At 37.6% G+C, this 17638-nt stretch overlaps 2 protein-coding genes, 1 long non-coding RNA gene and 3 other non-coding genes across 6 annotated transcripts in view; 1 reads left to right on the top strand and 5 right to left on the bottom strand.

Moving 5' to 3' along the window:
• The window catches only part of MSH4 (mutS homolog 4), a 90779-nt gene extending 84441 nt beyond the window's left edge, over positions 1-6338 (bottom strand). The window contains exons 1-2 of the mRNA XM_040470669.1: positions 5211-6338; positions 3515-3697 (exon numbers count right to left, since the gene is read on the bottom strand). Of these exons, the coding sequence (XP_040326603.1) occupies positions 3515-3697; positions 5211-5451 (424 nt within the window). The 5' untranslated portion in view covers positions 5452-6338. The remainder of the gene's footprint in view (positions 1-3514; positions 3698-5210) is intronic.
• Positions 1-10526, top strand: part of LOC121027331 (uncharacterized) — a 50374-nt gene extending 39848 nt beyond the window's left edge. The window contains exon 5 of the long non-coding RNA XR_005788666.1: positions 10419-10526. This is a non-coding gene — a long non-coding RNA (uncharacterized LOC121027331). The remainder of the gene's footprint in view (positions 1-10418) is intronic.
• RABGGTB (Rab geranylgeranyltransferase subunit beta) lies at positions 7163-16057 on the bottom strand. The gene is given in 10 exon segments (XM_040470679.1): positions 7163-7752; positions 8340-8489; positions 10663-10788; positions 11463-11573; positions 11658-11710; positions 12554-12659; positions 13229-13426; positions 14611-14718; positions 15795-15838; positions 15841-16057. Coding segments are annotated over 10 exon segments (1224 nt in total). The 5' UTR covers positions 16028-16057; the 3' UTR covers positions 7163-7611.
• LOC121027916 (small nucleolar RNA SNORD45) lies at positions 13017-13088 on the bottom strand. Its single transcript, XR_005788998.1, has one exon. It is a non-coding gene; the product is annotated as a small nucleolar RNA SNORD45 (small nucleolar RNA).
• LOC121027915 (small nucleolar RNA SNORD45) lies at positions 14232-14315 on the bottom strand. Its single transcript, XR_005788997.1, has one exon. It is a non-coding gene; the product is annotated as a small nucleolar RNA SNORD45 (small nucleolar RNA).
• LOC121027914 (small nucleolar RNA SNORD45) lies at positions 14877-14955 on the bottom strand. Its single transcript, XR_005788996.1, has one exon. It is a non-coding gene; the product is annotated as a small nucleolar RNA SNORD45 (small nucleolar RNA).
• Positions 16058-17638: the final 1581 nt, after the last annotated feature.

Below are 17638 nucleotides of genomic sequence, written 5' to 3'. Positions count from 1 at the left end.
ATAAATCAATTACAATGATTTATACTTGCTACCAATCTTGATTTGGTATCTCAAAGATTTCTGCTTTTGTATAGATAATCTTTTCCTTAATAATTTCTCCATTGCTTTTTTGCTATGAAACTCCTCTTTCACTGAGACAGTTGATATGCATTATTATTTTATTCTAATTTTTTTTTTAGCTGTTCTGTTCATTTTGATCTTTCATATGAGCAGAACTTTGAGGAGTACATTTGGTTGTCTACCATGTCTGGAATGAGGTAGAACTGTACCAGAAGTATAGATTTAGACTCATTCATAAGCAGTTGGTAATGATCTAGCTGGGCAGTCAGGGACCTGGAAGAAACAAGATTGGAAGATAATGTCAAGGAAATCTGGGGGAAATGTATGCAGATGGGCCTCTTTAAATGGGCATAAACTCTGAAAATATTTGTGTTTCATGTGAATGCCCACTAAAGGGTATCTACTAGATGCCCTAGATAATTAAGACTCTCAATTATCAGGTAGACAATGATAAACTCTATGGACTTCAATTAGCCTCTTTTCCCAGCCACCCCAGTGCTTCTTTAATAGACTTATGAACAAAGCAGCCATGGTGTCAAAGATATGCATGGGCTCAACATCATGAACTTCCTCTTAACAAGGCTGACCTGGTCAACCACACTGTCAGTACCTAACCTGCCAACAGAAGAGATAAACCTTAAATGCCCTATATAGCACCACTCCCCAGTGGGACAGTAAACCAGCTTTTTCTGGCCAATCTGTATCCTCTGCTATTCAATAGGTTCAATATCACCTTCTCCAAGGAGATCTATACCTCAGACTTGGAAATGGCTCCTGGAAAGGGCCTGCTTCCAAGTATGACCTCTTGGGCCTCCTCTCAGCCCTAGGGCACCTAACAGAGTTTTCTTATAACCTATAGTGATTCTTTTATTATAATTTAATAATTCTTTATATTAAATCTCCCTTGTTTAAATCACCATATGGTTCTATCTTCAGATTGGATCCAGACTGCTATAGTCTCTGCCTTCATAGTGCTATAGAGAAAAAAGATAATTAAAATACCCATACTATTAGTAAAATGCAAAGTTAAATGGCAGCACATAGCAGGGAGCCTCAAGCTAATCTTACAGGATCACAGAAAGCTTTCTGAAAGGAATAACATTTAAGCTTAGACTTGAGGAATAAATAAGAGTAGACTATATGAAGAAGAGAAGAAAGGGTTTCTAAGCATAGGAAATACCATGTAAAAGGCCTAAGGGTAAAAGTTTGGAAGTAAAAAATAAATAAATATATATATATACACATATACACACACATATATATACATATATATACACGTATATACATATATACACATATATGTATACACATATATATACATATACACACATATATATACATATATATACATATGTGTGTGTGTGTATATATATATATATATACACATATATATATACACACACACACATCCTATAAATACTAACCAAAAGAAAAGGAACTGCTAAATTAATAGCAGACAAAATAAAACTTTTAAGGCAAAAACTGTATCTATAGATGAAGAGAATCTTTTAATACTAAGATAGAACAATGCTAAATTTTTATGTTCCTATTAAAATAGCTTCTGAGTGCCTGGGTGGCCCAGATGGTTAAGGGTCCAACTCTTTTTTTTTTTTTTTTTAAGTTTATTTATTTATTTTGAGAGAAAGAGAGCACGTGCAGGGGAGGGGAAGGGGCAGCGTGAGAGGGAGAAAGAGAGAATCCCAAGAGGGCTCTGCACCATCAGCACTGAGCCAGCCCAATTCAGGAACTTGAGTCAAAGTGGGATGGACACTTAACTGACTGAGCCACCCAGGCACCCCTTAGTTGGTTAAGTGACTGACTCTTGATCTCAGCTCAGGTCATGATCTTATGGTTGGAGCCCCATGTCTGGTTTTGCCCTACTGCTTAGGATTCTCTCTCTCTCTCTCTCTCTCTCTCTCTCTCTCTCTCTCTCTCTCTCTGCTCTTCCTCTGCTTGTATGCATGTGTGCATGCACTCTCTCTCTCAAAAGAAATTTTAAAAAATAATGAAATAGCTTCAAAATAGGCAAAACAAAATATTAACAGAACTACTAGAGAAAATAGACAAGTCCACAATCATAATGGGAGATTTTAATATACCTCTACAAAAGTCTTTAGTAATACAGACTTAGCACAATTAAAGAACCTAATAGGGGCACCTAGCTGTCTCAGTCAGTAGAGCATGCAACTCTTAACCTCAGAGTCATGAGTTCAAGCCCCACGCTGGGCATAGAGCTTAAAAAAAAAAAAAAAAAAAAAGATGACCTAATAGACATATAAACTATACATATTTACAACTGTAAAAGACATTTACAAGTTGAGACAAAATGTTTACTAATGTATAAAATTAAGAACTTCTGTTCATCAAAGAACATCATAAAAAAAGGAGGAAAGAAGAGAAGTCACAAACCTAGGGAAGATACACCCAATAAATGTACTCATCAAAAAGAATATGTATTCTGAATATATATTTAGAATATATAAGGAATTTCTACAAATCTAGAAAATAAAAGTAAAGAAAAATGGGAAAAACACACAAACAGTCATTTCACAACAAATGAAAGCTAGATGGTCAAAAAGCAACAAAATGTAACCAGCCTCGGGTGCCTGGGTGTCTCATTCAGTTAAGTGTTCAACTCTTGACTTCAGCTCAGATCACCATCTAGAGGTTTGTGAGTTCAAGCCCACATAGGGCACTAGCCCGCTTGGGATTCTCTCTTTCTCTCTCTCTCTGCCCCTTCAGCATGCATGTTCTCTCTTCTCTCTCAAAATAAATAAATAAACTTAAAAAAAAAAAAAAGGTAATCAGCCTCATTGATAACCAGGAAGATGCCAACTCAAACTACAATTAGGTTGTATCTTACAACTGCTGGACTGGTAAATATTAAGTCTGACAATACAAAATGTTGGAGAGGATGTAAATTAACAAGAACTCTTATACATTGCCAGTAATAGTGTACCCTGGTAGAAGTACTTAGAAAAACAATTCGTCATTATCTTGTATATGTATACATTCACAAACACTATATCCAAGCAATTTCACTGAATGTACCTTAGAGAATGCTTACACATGAAGAAATTAGTTCATCCATTTCCCCCTCAAGAAAATCTAGTAGATTTATATAAAAACTAAAATTTAAGTATAAAAAAACCCACAGGATGTACTAGCAGGATCAATTTCTAAATTTAAATAAACATCATGTATAAGAGAGTTTTCTCCTTCATTTACTTTTTGTCAGAATAGTTAAAATAATGCAGACCTGGATATATTAACAAATAATATCAGAAACTATGTAGCATTAACTTAACCTCAAATTATGGATAGATGTAAACTGATGTGTTTTTTTCAGTCATCCATATCAATTACAAATAACTTCAAATGAATTTAACTACCCTAACTTATAAATCTTAAAAGTTTCAAAAGGTCATCTAGGTCAACATTCCACTCATTTTACCTGAATATCCCATTTGTGGTGTCCAACTTTTATAACCTGATCTCTGGGGATTTCCAGCAGACAATGGAGTTTTTAGTATTTGAGGATAATTACTATCTCGTGCAGAAGATGAGCTTGTACCAAAAGTAAAATTTGATGCAAATATGTTTTCTGCATTAGATCTTTTGTTTCCAAAATATGAACCTAAATTTGAAAAATGAAATATCAATTCTTAAAGATTCAGAATTATATACAATGATGTTTTAATCGCTGTAATTTGTATCATGTTCACTTTCTATAAAACTTCATCAGATAACAACTTTATTTTATTTTATTTAAAAAAAAATTTTTTTTAACGTTTATTATTTTTGGGACAGAGAGAGACAGAGCATGAACGGGGGAGGGGCAGAGAGAGAGGGAGACACAGAATCGGAAACAGGCTCCGAGCCATCAGCCCAGAGCCTGACGCGGGGCTCGAACTCACGGAGCGCGAGATCGTGACCTGGCTGAAGTAACAACTTTAAAAAAATAGCTAATTATGACAAACTTAATGGCATTAATGATAAATAATCTGGTACTAAAATATAAGGAAAGTGCTTGCTAATGTGCTTCTACAAGCTGAGACTACTCTTGATAAAATCATAAACTACCCTCTACTCTTCAAATACACCAGATGTTTACTTTGTATAGCAATTATGAGACTTCTTTTTCTTGGACTGATTTGACTTCATTGAAACTCTCTCTTGCCATGCAAATAGTACAAGAGTTTTAACAACTTTTCAAATGTGTTATTTATTTATTTATTTATTTTAGACGGGGGGTGAGAGGGTGAGAGAGAGAGAGAGAGAGAGAATCCCAAGCAGGCTTGGCACTATCAGCACTAAGCCCGACGTGGGGCTCGATCTCATGAACGCGGAGATCACAATCTGAGCTTAAAGCAAGAATTGGACACTCAACCAACTGACCCACCCAGGCACCCCCCAAAAGTTTTAAATTCATTTGGATTCATTTCCCTGTTTGGGAACTTTCCTACTGATATATCAGAGTTGTCAGTTTTTCCATGAAGAGAGAGTTGTCCGAATATAAATAAGTTGAACTCGCATTGAAGTACATACATTTTTAAACTACTTAAACATATTATTTAACTGAATTAGATGAAACGCTAAATTTAATCTATTTTCAGGGGGCCTGGGTGGCTCAGTTGGTTAAGTAAGCCTCCGACTTCAGCTCAGGTCATGGTCTCGCGGTTCTTAGGCTCGAGCTCCGGGTAGGGCTCTGTGTCGGGCTCTGTGCGGACAGCTCAGCTTCGGATTCTGTGTCTCCCTCTCTCTCTCTTTCTCTCTCTCAAAAATAAACATTAAATTAAATTTAAAAAAATCTATTTTCGTCCTATCCTAGTTTAGGAGCCAAGCGGTTTAGCATTGCTATCACCAAACTCTTGCACAAATTCTCCCATTTGTCATATACTTGGGGCAGGCATTACACCGTAAGTTATTTCAGTCTTCCTCAGAACTGAGCCATTTACCATTGCGGCCTTGTAATAAAACCAATTTGCCGAGTCCAGTCACTCAGACCCAGCAAATTCCTAGAGCACCCCATTCTCATCCTCCAAATCCCAACGGAACCTTCTCTGTGGTAATCGCCCACCCCCGCACCCTGAACCTCCAGACGCTGCAGACCTCCGGCTGACAGGTGACTCCACCCAACCACTCCTTGCCTTGGGCGGGTCGGGTGCAGGGCGGGTGGCCATGGACACTGCTGCTGCTGCTGCTGCTCTGGTCGCCGGCGGCTCCAGACGTGCCCGGAGGTGTGGACGCGGAGGCCTGCGCTGAAGGGCGGCTCTGAGGAGTCTCCTGGAGTCCGAAATTATAGCGACGACCCTGAATTCTAGCCTTTCCCAATGCGGGGGAAGCCGCAGGGGCAGAAGACGAGGTTGACGAGACCTCAGGCCTCAGCATCCTCACGAATCTTTCCAGACAGAAGGTTGGGATTTCTGAGCGGCGTCACCGCCCCGAAGTACGGAAGCGTCGAAGAACAGGGCTGGAGCCCCGTGCGCAGACGCACAGAGCCCCAGAGCGCAGGCGCACCGAACCCAACTTCCCCCACCCACACCTGGGATCCTACCCCCACCGGTGTCCAGTGCCTCCACCTCTCCCAGGACTTGGCTTTGTGGCTTTGAGCTTAATGAGGCACAACTCGGCTGAACCAAATTCTTCAGAGCCCATCGACGTCCATCCAATTTGGTAGCCCCGTTGTTAGTTACCACAGCACTCTATTTTACTAAAGGGGTTTGGTGCTTTTTAACATTTCCCACATACCCTCAAATACGCTTTTGAAATTTTTTAAATTTTCAAACTCTCCCTCACTGGACACTCAACGCCTGCTGGTGGAGACAAATTCAGTTTTCAGCCTAACATTGCTTCTATAGCAAAACACAGAAAGTGCCACGAACCTCCTACAGCTTCAGTATCCACAAGGCTGATCACAAAATTGCCCTTCACGCATTAAGCACAGAACTATATACACAGTGCCCTAAGAACCAGGTCAAAAAAGATGAGCTCTCTCCCACAGTTCTCTATTTTTCATACTGTAGGTTTGAATATACTGTAGGTATGAATTAGTTAAGAACAGACTATACAAATCCAAGCTCTAGCTTTGGAACAAATGACTTTCAGGGCCTTTTACTTTTCTTGACTATGGAAATAGCAGTACCAACTTCATAGAGAAGCTAGGATTGAGAAAATACTCTGGATACTATTAGAAGATACTTAAAAACATTACTAAACAGGGGCACCTGGGTGGCTCAGTGCTGACAGCTCAGAGCCTGGAGCCAGCTTCAGATTCCGCGTCTCCGTCTTCTCTGCCCCTCCCCTGCTGGTGCTCTCTCAAAAATAAACGTGAAAAACATTTAAATATTACTAAACATAGCGTTTAAGTACAGACTTGTGACATCACTGTTGTACATGTGAAACTAACCCAACATTATGTAAAATCTGATTTCAGGCAGCTGTTACCTCAATAAATCAGGTGTTTACAGCCTAGTTCACCCACAGCTCCAATGGCACCATTTAAATATTATGTTCTATCCAATTTCAAACTTTCAGATCAAAATAGTGGCAATTCATCCTAAACTCTTCAAATTAGTTAACTGTCAAAATAGTTTCAACAATCTCATGTTAAGCACCTTTTCTTCAAAATATTAAAAATGGACATTGGTGAATGAGGTCTAAGTGAACCATCACTTTCACTCTACCTCCAATGTGGGGCTTGAACTCACAAGAGTGCCATGCTCTACCAACTGAGCCAGCCAGGAACCCCACTAATCCTTATTCTTAAAAGGACTATTAACATAGAATATTGCCAACATGCTTGAGAAAATTTCAACTTCCATACTTCATTTTCACCAAGAATGTAAAACTCACAGAGAATACTCCTCTGTGCTCATGTTTCTGAAAATACAGGTTCAAAAAATATTGTGGCAACTATCAACTTCCATTTCCTTGAAGGCCAACAATTCCTTGGGAATAGCTGGCACTGTGACATAAAATCATAAAAAATAAGAGTAAAGTATATCCAAATTGCAGTCCTACTCTAAGATGGTGAAATGCACCATTTACCCAAATTACTTTGTGACCAATTCAGAGTAGCCATAAACTTATGAAACAGTCCCAAATTTCAAAAGCCATTTATTCTTGTGCATCTTTTAATTCATATATGGATGGGTTTATCAATTTTTATTAACATTCACATTCTCATTGACATAGACCAATTTACATTAGCCATTATTATATAACATGAAAGAAGCACGTGGAAAAAATCAAGTAGAACACAATACTTCTTTAAATAGTTCTTTAAACTGAGCTTGCTGTTAAGGAAACATACAAATAAATACACTGAAGCAGAAACAAATAATTGTACTCAGAATAACAGCATTGCAGAAGGTAATCTAAAGCTGATACAATAAAGATCTTTATTTTACATTATGTATAAGTACATAATTAATATTCATATACAAAATAGTAACACAGCTTTTAAGTCTGATAAGCAATTTAAGCACATTAAGTCTGATAAGCACTTTTGTTAAGATAGCAAAACTATACTAAGCAATGTCTCACTGTCTAGCTCACTAGTTCAGGCTGAACATTCACTCTCCGAAGTACTTCTTCAGGCATGCAGAAAACAGGACTAACAGGTTTGATCTGTTCTTCTCCCAAAAGTGACAATCCAGCAATTCCAAATAAAGTATGAAAAGGATCCACCTATTTAAAAAATAAGAATTTATAAAGTATTACAAATGAAAGCTTCTGAAACTCTACTTCTGAACAAGTTATATTGGATCCCATTGTATTTTACTTTAATAAATGCTTAATTCTTCTAAAATAAAAGTGATGGGGGTGCCTGGGTGGCTCAGTTAAATGTCCAACTTCAGCTCAGGTCATATCTCACAGCTGGGGAGTTTGAGCCCCATGTTGGGCTCCGTGCTGACAGCTCAGAGCCTGGAGCCTGGTTGGGATTGTTGTGTCTCCCTCTCCCTCTCAAAAACAAACATAAAAAAAAAAAAAAAAAAAAAAAATTAAAATATGTATGTATAAAATAAAAATGATGGCTTCAAATTCTGTTTTTAACACAGGACCTTCACCATACACTACTTTTCTTGACAAGTGATAAGAAATTTCTGTACACTTGTTTTATATCATCTGTTCTCAAATTAAAATTATCGGAAGGGTATCTATCCTACTTTGCATACTATCCCACTTCCATGTCTGGAAATGCCTGGAAACCTAAAAGTAACTCAAAGCAACATTTTCTGAAAATGTAACTAACAAGATGTCAGAAATATACTTGCCATATCTCCTGGTCGATCTGCAAATCCTCCTGTTTCTTCATCTTGACATGCTAAAATGAAACTTCGCAGTTTCTCTCTATCAATCCAATGAAGCCTTCCAATTATCTTTAGGGAAGCCAACACCCACCATGAATAGCATACATCTGGTAACTAGGAGAAAAAAAAAAGCCACAAGAGAATTGCCACAATTTTATTCTCTAGTCCAAACATGGGGTGGGGGAGGATTAGAATTAAAGATAATCTTTAGAATTAAAGATAATCACTGGAAAACAAACATTTCAATCCACAGATACCCATGCTAAAAGTTTCAGAGCTTTGTTACTCAGTAAAAACTATACCTGTACCTCTATTTTATATGCAAAGAATGTCCCTTATGCTAATGTTATGATATACCTGCTTAAAGACAGTCTAAAGCCTAACTCCACAAAATATGGGTCACTTGGGTTTAAAAAACGCAGAACATCTCACCTTCAATTGAAGAATCATTTCAACAAAATCAGTGGGTGATTCATAGGTATATTAAAAGCTCTCCTACACTAAGTGTAGATTCCTGGCAATCCCCACCCTGACCCATTTTCTAATTGTCCAAGATTATCCAGGTTTTTCACTGGACCTTAACTAGCTAGAAACCACCTATGGGTACTTCCCTACCCCTTACCTTATTCATAAATGTTGAACAAGCAAAGTTTAACAAAAATACAGTGATCTAGACAAAAGCACCACCATGCCTGATTATTTTTGGCCTAAAATCCAGCTAGCTACAGTCTTTGAGTCATTATCTAGACTACAATGTTTGTTTTTTTAAGCTTTATTATTTATTTTTGAGAGAGAAAGCACGAGTCAGAAAAGGAGAGGGAAAGGGAGAGAGGAAGAGAGAGAATCCCAAGCAGGCTCTGCACTATTAGCAGATCCCTACGTGGGGTCTGACCCCATGAACTATGAGATCATGACCAGAGCCGAAGTTGGATGCTTAACCAAATGAGCCATGCAAGCACCCCAAAAGATTTTATATGCATAAATGGTTTTTATAATACACAAGTCTTACAATTTGCTCTTCAGGATAATTACGTAGTTGCAATAAGACTGTATGTCCTACAGTGCTAAAAACATTTACTATCTGGAGCTTCCAGACCCAATTTAGAGAATGTGTGATAACTAAAGAGAAATGCAAACTATGAAGGAAAGCTGGATTCCCTTCCCTCCAAATCAAAATGTCAAAAATTGGGTTTTTCTTTTAAAAAATTTAATAAAGGTTTTTATTTATTTTTTTAATTAAAAAAAAATTTTTTTTCAACGTTTTATTTATTTTTGGGACAGAGAGAGACAGAGCACGAACGGGGGAGGGGCAGAGAGAGAGGGAGACACAGAATCGGAAACAGGCTCCAGGCTCTGAGCCATCAGCCCAGAGCCTGACGCGGGGCTCGAACTCACGGACCGCGAGATCGTGACCTGGCTGAAGTCGGACGCTTAACCGACTGCGCCACCCAGGCGCCCCTAATAAAGGTTTTAAATGAAAACTTTGTAGCAGAATTTTTAAAAATCATTGATTTTCTAAGCTATTTGTCCTTTCACCCAGTAAGTAGACATGGAGATTTCTACACAAGATACAGGTGTTCACTTAATAGCCCTCCTTGAGGGGGGCACCTAGGTGGCTCAGTTAAGTGTCCAACTTCAGCGTAAGTCACAATCTCAGAGTTCGTGATTTCGAGCCCAGTATCAGGCTCTGTGCTGACAGCTCAGAACCTGGATGGAGCCTGCTTCGGATTCTGTGTCTCCCCCTCTCTTGTAGCCTCCCCACCCCACCCCCCAAAATAAACATTAAAAGAATTTAAACACAATAGCCCTCTTTGGGTCCCAAATACAAACAAAACTTTTAATGCATGACTGATTTTCCTTGGTATAGGTCTAGAACTAAAAGTTTAAAGAAATAGCTGCATTTCTATCCCTGGAAAATACAAGGCCTTCAGGATAGGGAAAAAGACCCTTTAAGAATTCATATACTAAGTCTAAATACAAATATACTTTAAAGCTAAGAGTTATTTGCCATTTTTTTTTGTTTTCCCTCAGATTCTACTCCAGATTCTACTTCAGGATAGGGAAGACTGAAGACAGCATCAGAAAGTAGCATACACATCTTTTCTTCAAGAGTCTTGTAAATGGATACCTTAATAAGTATCTCAACTCTAATTTTTTGCCAAGGGCATTTTTTTAGGACGTACAACTGAAAATTTTCAATGGGGGTGGAAAGACAAGCTCATTAACAATTTACAAAAAGCTATAATAATAAAGCTACTAGAACACAGTATATCTGATGAAACTATACCTTCTCTGGCCTTCCATTGAGTCCACCTGATGGTAACTGTCGTTCACAAAGCCACCAACCGAGTAAATCAGAATTTACTTGATGCAACTGGCTAGTAATAGCCAGAAATCCTGTGCAACAATAGATCTAAAATTACAGACATAAAGTACATGTATATAATAATTTTTCAATAGTAATAGTGATAAAAACTACTCAAGTAAAAAGCCTATTTATGTATAAAAACTTGGTTTCTATTAAAAAGTTAGAATTGCAAACATGTAAATATCACCTAACTACCTGAACAAATCCAAACATACTAATTCTAGGATCCAATTCTGCAATGAAACACTATTGTCAAAATTTCTTCATGGCTAAAAGTCAATTTTTTTTCCCAAGATTTTATTTTTTAAGTAATCTCTATACCCAACATGGGGCTCAAACTCACAACTCCATGATCACAAGTCACATGCTCTATGGACAGAGGGCTAGCTAGGTGCCCCTAAAAAGCAAGTTTTATTTGACAACTATTTACAGATACAATGTACAACAGTACAAATACTCTTTACAAACACAATTTGCCTCTCTGGCACAAGCAAATAGGTGTTCAGGAGAGGTGGGGAACAGGATGCTAGAACATACTACTGTAAAAATGCCTTCCTTTATCTGCATTTAAGCAATTCTTATGTAAAATCCCACATTATAGTATATTTAAGTTAACTTCATTCACATTAACAGACACAAACTGCTATTAATATTTTAGCAGTTTACCACACTAGTTATCCCTTCAAAGTTGACAATTTTAATCCACATTAATAAATTACCTGTCCAGCATGGGATTCAGAACCTGGCCTGCAACCAAATCCACCATCAAAGTTCATACACGATAAAACAAATTCAATTGCTTTTTCCACATTAATAGCATCTAACTTCCCCTACAAACAGAAAAAAAATAAGCCTATTAGATTCCAGAATAATCATGGGCACTTAATTATTCCAATACAATATTCAAAACTTACCAACAGGGCCAAAGTTGCCACCGCACAAAAAGAGAATCTTGTATCAATTTCTCCTAAAAGAAAATGGAATCAAATCAAAACATAAGTGCTACCAGAGGAACCTGACCCTAATATATAATGCAGGTTAACTAACAAACTGCAAAGCTACCACGGTTAAATTTCCAAGAGTGCAAGCTTAATATTTACTTTTTGGACACTAGGAGGAAAGCTAAATCTGAAGCAAAATCACTTCTGAGGAAACCAGTAACTAGAAAATAGTTTTGTCAAAAATACAGCAATTTATCTTAAGTTGCTTAGAATGCTCAGAAAGGGAAGATAACTAACACAGAACCAAAAGGACTATTCAATTTCTAATAATGACAATGAACTTACCCTATTATATAAAAGTGGATTTTCACATCCCATGAAGCAGCTGGTCTCTCCGGCCTGCACTGTATTCAGCCCTAAAGCAGAGATTATCTACATTTATCAAATATAGTACTATGTACTATTCCCTCCCTCCACTCAAATATCCAATAAGTTTGTAAAGTTTTTTGACTATTTTTCCCTTGCCAGTAAATAGTTTGAAAAAAACTTTACAAAGTCACCAAATACTGGGGAAAAAAATTTCACCTACCTCATCTTTTAGACTGGCCCCCTCTGTTCCAGTTCTCCTGTATGCTGATATAACCTACACAGTGCATGCTGGAACTTCCAGCAGACCATTTAACTTCAGTTAGACCAGCTGCTTAGTGGGACCTGAAAAGATCAAAAACTTAAAACTCTCCTTATAATTATTAGCAAAGTCTCCAATTCATTGTACTTAAAATTTTTCAACAAAGTTTATCACTATAATTAACACCAAAACAGAATTTAAAATTGGTTATTTTGGGTAGCATGGCTTAGAATGACATTACCCCAAATATCTCCAGCAAAAGAGCCATCTTCTTTCTGTAGACTCTGAACATATTCCACAACTTTATTTACATCAATAACATTAATACTATCATACAGAGTAAGAATCTGTAACAAAAACAAAACATGTTAAGTAAATACCTCTTCAACACTGCTAAGTTTGTTCTGATGTTTTCCTCAATGACATTTTAAATTGTTAAGCAAACATGTCCTTTTGTCTATGCATACTGCAAATGTGCAGGCTATCTTCTATTATGCCACAGGCTTTATCAACAAACCCAAATTGGTAACATAAAGCATTCATCCCCTACACACAAACTATACCTTAGCATTCTAAGACCTTTAAATATACTAACTATTTAAACCCCTAATTGTGCATTTTCACTAATATGAAAATCAACATTTAACTCTACCTGGAGATTTTCAAATTATTTACATATAACAAAGATAAACATTTTACCATTCAAGGTCTCAGTGGAATTTTACTATTTACATCAACTTTGGATTCAGCTAATACATGCCATCACATCATTGACCTTGTAGAATACAGGCTTCATTTGAAAAGAGAAACTTGTTTGACATAGACACCAATTTTGTCATACTCCTAATACCCAATTTCTGCGTTCTCAAGTAAGAAAATACACTGCCAAGACTGTTAAATTTTAATAAATATTTACCTGGACAGCACTTAGAGTGTACAAAAGATGAGGATCATGTCCGATACTAGCACTTATTCCACCACACTCGTGTTGACATGACTTAATAAATGTCAGAATTTCTTCTCTATTCATCCGATGTAGTTGTCCCATGAGATCCATTACAGTCAGACCCCAATAGATACCACTCATTCTCAAATACTCAGACATACAGTATTCCTAAAATACACAATGACTTTAATGTGCCAGTTTGAACTGATGTAGGGTAAAAGTGATGGAACATACAAAGCTAACTAACCACACATACTGTTTATTCAGTTGATCCTAACATCATCAGTAATGATTTTAAATTTGTGGCTCTCAAATTTGGTGGGGGGACAGTATCTGAGAGGCATATGATAAATTTACCTGTGACTGACAATACAAACAGGACTTCAATCTCTCCTAAGAGCCAACCAGAAGTAGAAGTGAAAAATATACCAACCATTTTCAAGTTTGGGGTAAATATTTCTTTCAGAGTACTTAACATCGTTATTTATTAGACATCTATCCTATTGATATATGGAATATGTACAAAGCCCATCTATTACCTATTAGTTACTGATACAACTACTTGAAAACCAGAATGGCCAAAGCATGCAAAAGATAAAATAGCCAACAACAGCTCATCAAAGAAAAATAAAAACTGGTAGACAGAGTCCACCGATGTTATTACATACTAAAATTTTTAATCAGGTGAGTGGTCTTAGTTTGCTGTGAACCCAAATTCAGGGTTTAAATAGGTTGGTAAGCACTAGATTAAAAAGGCAGGGATAAGTTAAGACTTAATCCTTGAGTCATCCAGGGAAAAGATAAACATGGTCCTTAACAACTCCATAATGAGGTTATGAGAACTTAAGTCACAAATTCATCAAAACTAGCCAAGATGGTCAATTCAATTGTTGTCTGGATACTACTAGGAAAAATATTTACTTTGAGTTGTATGTTACTCAACGTTTCTGAAACTTAGGGTAAGGACTTTTTCAAGGTCTCAGCGTAATTCTAGAGCTAAAGTATTATTACACATCAGCCATATACTCAGGTAATACATGCCAACACATCACTGACCTTGAAAGTAATACCCACAAAGTACAAATCTCTTTTGTACCTCAAACCTCTTACAAATCTAAGCAGGTGGTAATCTATTTTGTCTGCCAAATCTTCTAAGAACCATCGTTAATGCTGATGTACTCTCAACCTGATGTCCAAAGGCACACTGAATGCACCTCAGAGAGGGATCTTCAGTGCTTTGGCGTCCAGGAGTTACCATTTTTAAGAAACATGGGCCATTACTGACCTACTGACTGCTTATGCATTATAGATTCACTTCAAAATAAATTTCCAACGTAAAATCATATACATACATAATCATCTTTCTTTGAGCCATAGGATGCAATATAATCTGCATGCTTCTCTAACAAGAGGGTGTCAGGTGCATCTGATTTGATAGTAACATCCTTCTGCGGTGTGCCCTTTCAAAACAAAAAAGCAGTGATTTCATAACTGTTCTTATTTTAATACTTGACCCCAGTTTGTATATTCAACATACATTTGAATTTTTCACTTTGATTTCATCTTGCCACACAAAAACTGTAAGCACTAAAGCCATGGTAGGATTCGAGTAATTTTTCAGGTCTCAGAGTAATTCTAGAGCTAAAGTAGTAATAATCAACTTCGGATTCAGAATACATGCCAGCTCATCATTGACCCAAAAAATTATTACCCATATCTGCTGTTGCTTACCGTTCACTTAAGAGTTTTAAGTAAAATAAACACCACAGAAAATCCAAGCTTATCAATTCAAGCCAACTGAAGGTTTACATGTAGCAGCAAGTTGAAGCATAAATATATATATACCTAGCGTATAATTTGCAGTTAAGTTCTTTAATGAAATTTTACTAATCCTAGAAATTCAGGTTTCAGAGCCACCTCTACACGCTCCAAAGACTATTCAATTTATCAAGGAAATATTCCCTTTAGCCTCATCTTTTCCAGCTTTTTAGTCTTAGTTTCTTCATTTGCAGCAAGCTCTCAGGAAATGAGGACGCTGCTCCAGTTCCTGCACTTCTGATCTAGCTCATTGTGATCGAGACAGCACTACCTCATTGTTAAGTAGGTCATGACGTAGATTACCAAAAAAGAATTTAGTGAATTTCCACCAGATCCCGCCTAAAATTTACATCTTCAAAGAGACCATACCAGTAATGACTCTACAGATTTTGAGCCATACAATATTAAGAAAGGAAACAGGAACCACCAACTGGCGCGGCTTTTTGAGCGATTAAGAAATTGGGCCGTCGGACCTTGAGGCCTGCCTCTTAGGATGAAGCCTAGATAAAATTAGAAGCCGTAATTGAGCCCGCGAGATCTGCAGAAAACGCTGAGTAATGCTTCACCCTCTCCTAGCCCTAAAGAAACCCTGCAAGGCCCGTATCTCAAGCTAACCATTCTCTAATACTTGCGAAAATACCCTAAGGTAACCGAGCCGCTCGGTATCATTCCACCTGGACTGCACCCGAGCACCAACCCAAAACGCAACCTCACTCACCATGTCTGAGAACGAAAAGAGAACTTGGGTCGGTTCCTGGGGAGAGTTAGGCGGCACGCGCCTGCGCAGAAGCGCCCCTTAGGTCCCTTTCGAGCACCAGCATAGCTGACCACACTTGCGCCTGTAGGATGGAGCCTTTGCGTGGCTGCTCTAGGACCCCGCCGACTGCTCATAGCTGTCCTCGCTGCCTGAGCCCAAATTCTTTGGCGCCCGTTTCTTCGTCCCATAAACATCTCGATTTGTCTAAAAGTTTTAAGTAATGTTTAAATATCTGAATTACTTTTAAGAAATCATTTGATTTTGACGTTCTTTGAACTCTGAAGAGCTGAAGTAGCTGGTAATTAGTAGAGTTCTTCCACGTAGTAAGTATTCAATAAACGTTTTTTGAGTAAATGTTAATGAAATAAATGTTCACATTTCCCTCCTGTTTGCCTTCGTACCGGATGCGACTCACTCGCCTACTCCCTTCTCTTCTTCAGGAAGTGCTAACAGTTGAAAAGTTTTGTAAATTACTTTTGAAAAAGAAACACTCATGTTCCTATCACAAGCTTTCCACTAAATTCAGATTTGCTAGGGGTATTATTGCAGCTGTTTTCGTTTGTGCTTTCTTAGGTCGTTCATACTTTGGCATTTTGAGCACCCATTAGAAAATATTGGCCCCCATACCCTTACAATTTATTACATTCAGTAACGATTTGGAGAAGAGTTCCTGACACAGTGGGCTATCAATATAATGGGCTATCAGTAATTGAGAGTGTTGAATCTGCTATAATGGTAGATTTCATTATTTCTCCCTGCAATTCCATTGATACTCCCATGTATGTTTGAGGCTACTTTATTAAATGCATGTAAGTTTAGCATCTATTTCTGGTGGGTTGAGCCTTTTACCATTAAGTGATGACTGTCTCTAGCCCTAAAACTTTTTATCTTAAAAAGTCTTCCCTAAATATTAATGTGATTTCGCCAGCTTTCTTTTGCTTCTAAGTCAGATCGGGGAGGGATGTAGAGGGAAGGAAACGAAGGAAGAGAGGGAGAGGTCACACTTCCTGGGAAAAGCAATGCTCAAAGTAGGAATAATGCAAGCATCAGATCCAAAAAGTAACATTCAGATTGAGTCCATAACTGCTGAAAAAATGAAGAACAAGCCTCATTTCCTACTTTATAAATTCATTCAACAAATATTTATTGGATGTCTAGAATGTGCCAAATAGTTTTATTTTTTAAATTTTTTTTTTAACGTTTATTTATTTTTGAGACAGAGAGAGACAGAGCATGAACGGGGGAGGGTCAGAGAGAGAGGGAGACAAAGAATCTGAAACAGGCTCCAGGCTCTGAGCAGTCAGCACAGAGCCCGACGCAGGGCTCGAACTCAGGGACCGCGAGATCATGACCTGAGCCGAAGTTGGAAGCTCAACCGACTGAGCCACCCAGGCGCCCCTAGAATGTGCCAAATATTATTCTAAGTTCTAGGGGTGTGATGATCAGCAAAATGAAAATCTGTGTAGGAAGCATAAGTTCTAGCAATTCTTTTAATTACATTCAGCAACTCTATTTATAGATACTTATCCTACAAATAGTCTTTTGGGTATGAAGTGACCTATGTGCAAGAATATTCATAGCAGCAGTCTTTATTAGCAAAAGGTTACAAATACCTTAATTACCATCAAAAGGTTAAATAAACTACACTGTATTCATTATGCAGTCATTAAAGAGAGGAAGCTCTGCATATATTGCTATGGAAAGATCTCTAAAATATATTAAGTGAAAACAAAAACAGAAAGTGCCAAGCTATGTATGTTGTGCTACTATTTGTGTGGAAAACAAAGTAGGAAAATATATGGATG

The sequence above is a fragment of the Herpailurus yagouaroundi genome, unplaced genomic scaffold (genome assembly GCF_014898765.1).
Source record: "Herpailurus yagouaroundi ecotype Mexico unplaced genomic scaffold, PumYag 77, whole genome shotgun sequence".
In the NCBI taxonomy this organism is placed as follows: Eukaryota; Metazoa; Chordata; class Mammalia; order Carnivora; family Felidae; genus Herpailurus; species Herpailurus yagouaroundi.
The sequence above is the reverse complement of the archived record's forward strand: the minus strand, read 5'-3'. Positions and strand labels throughout refer to the sequence as shown.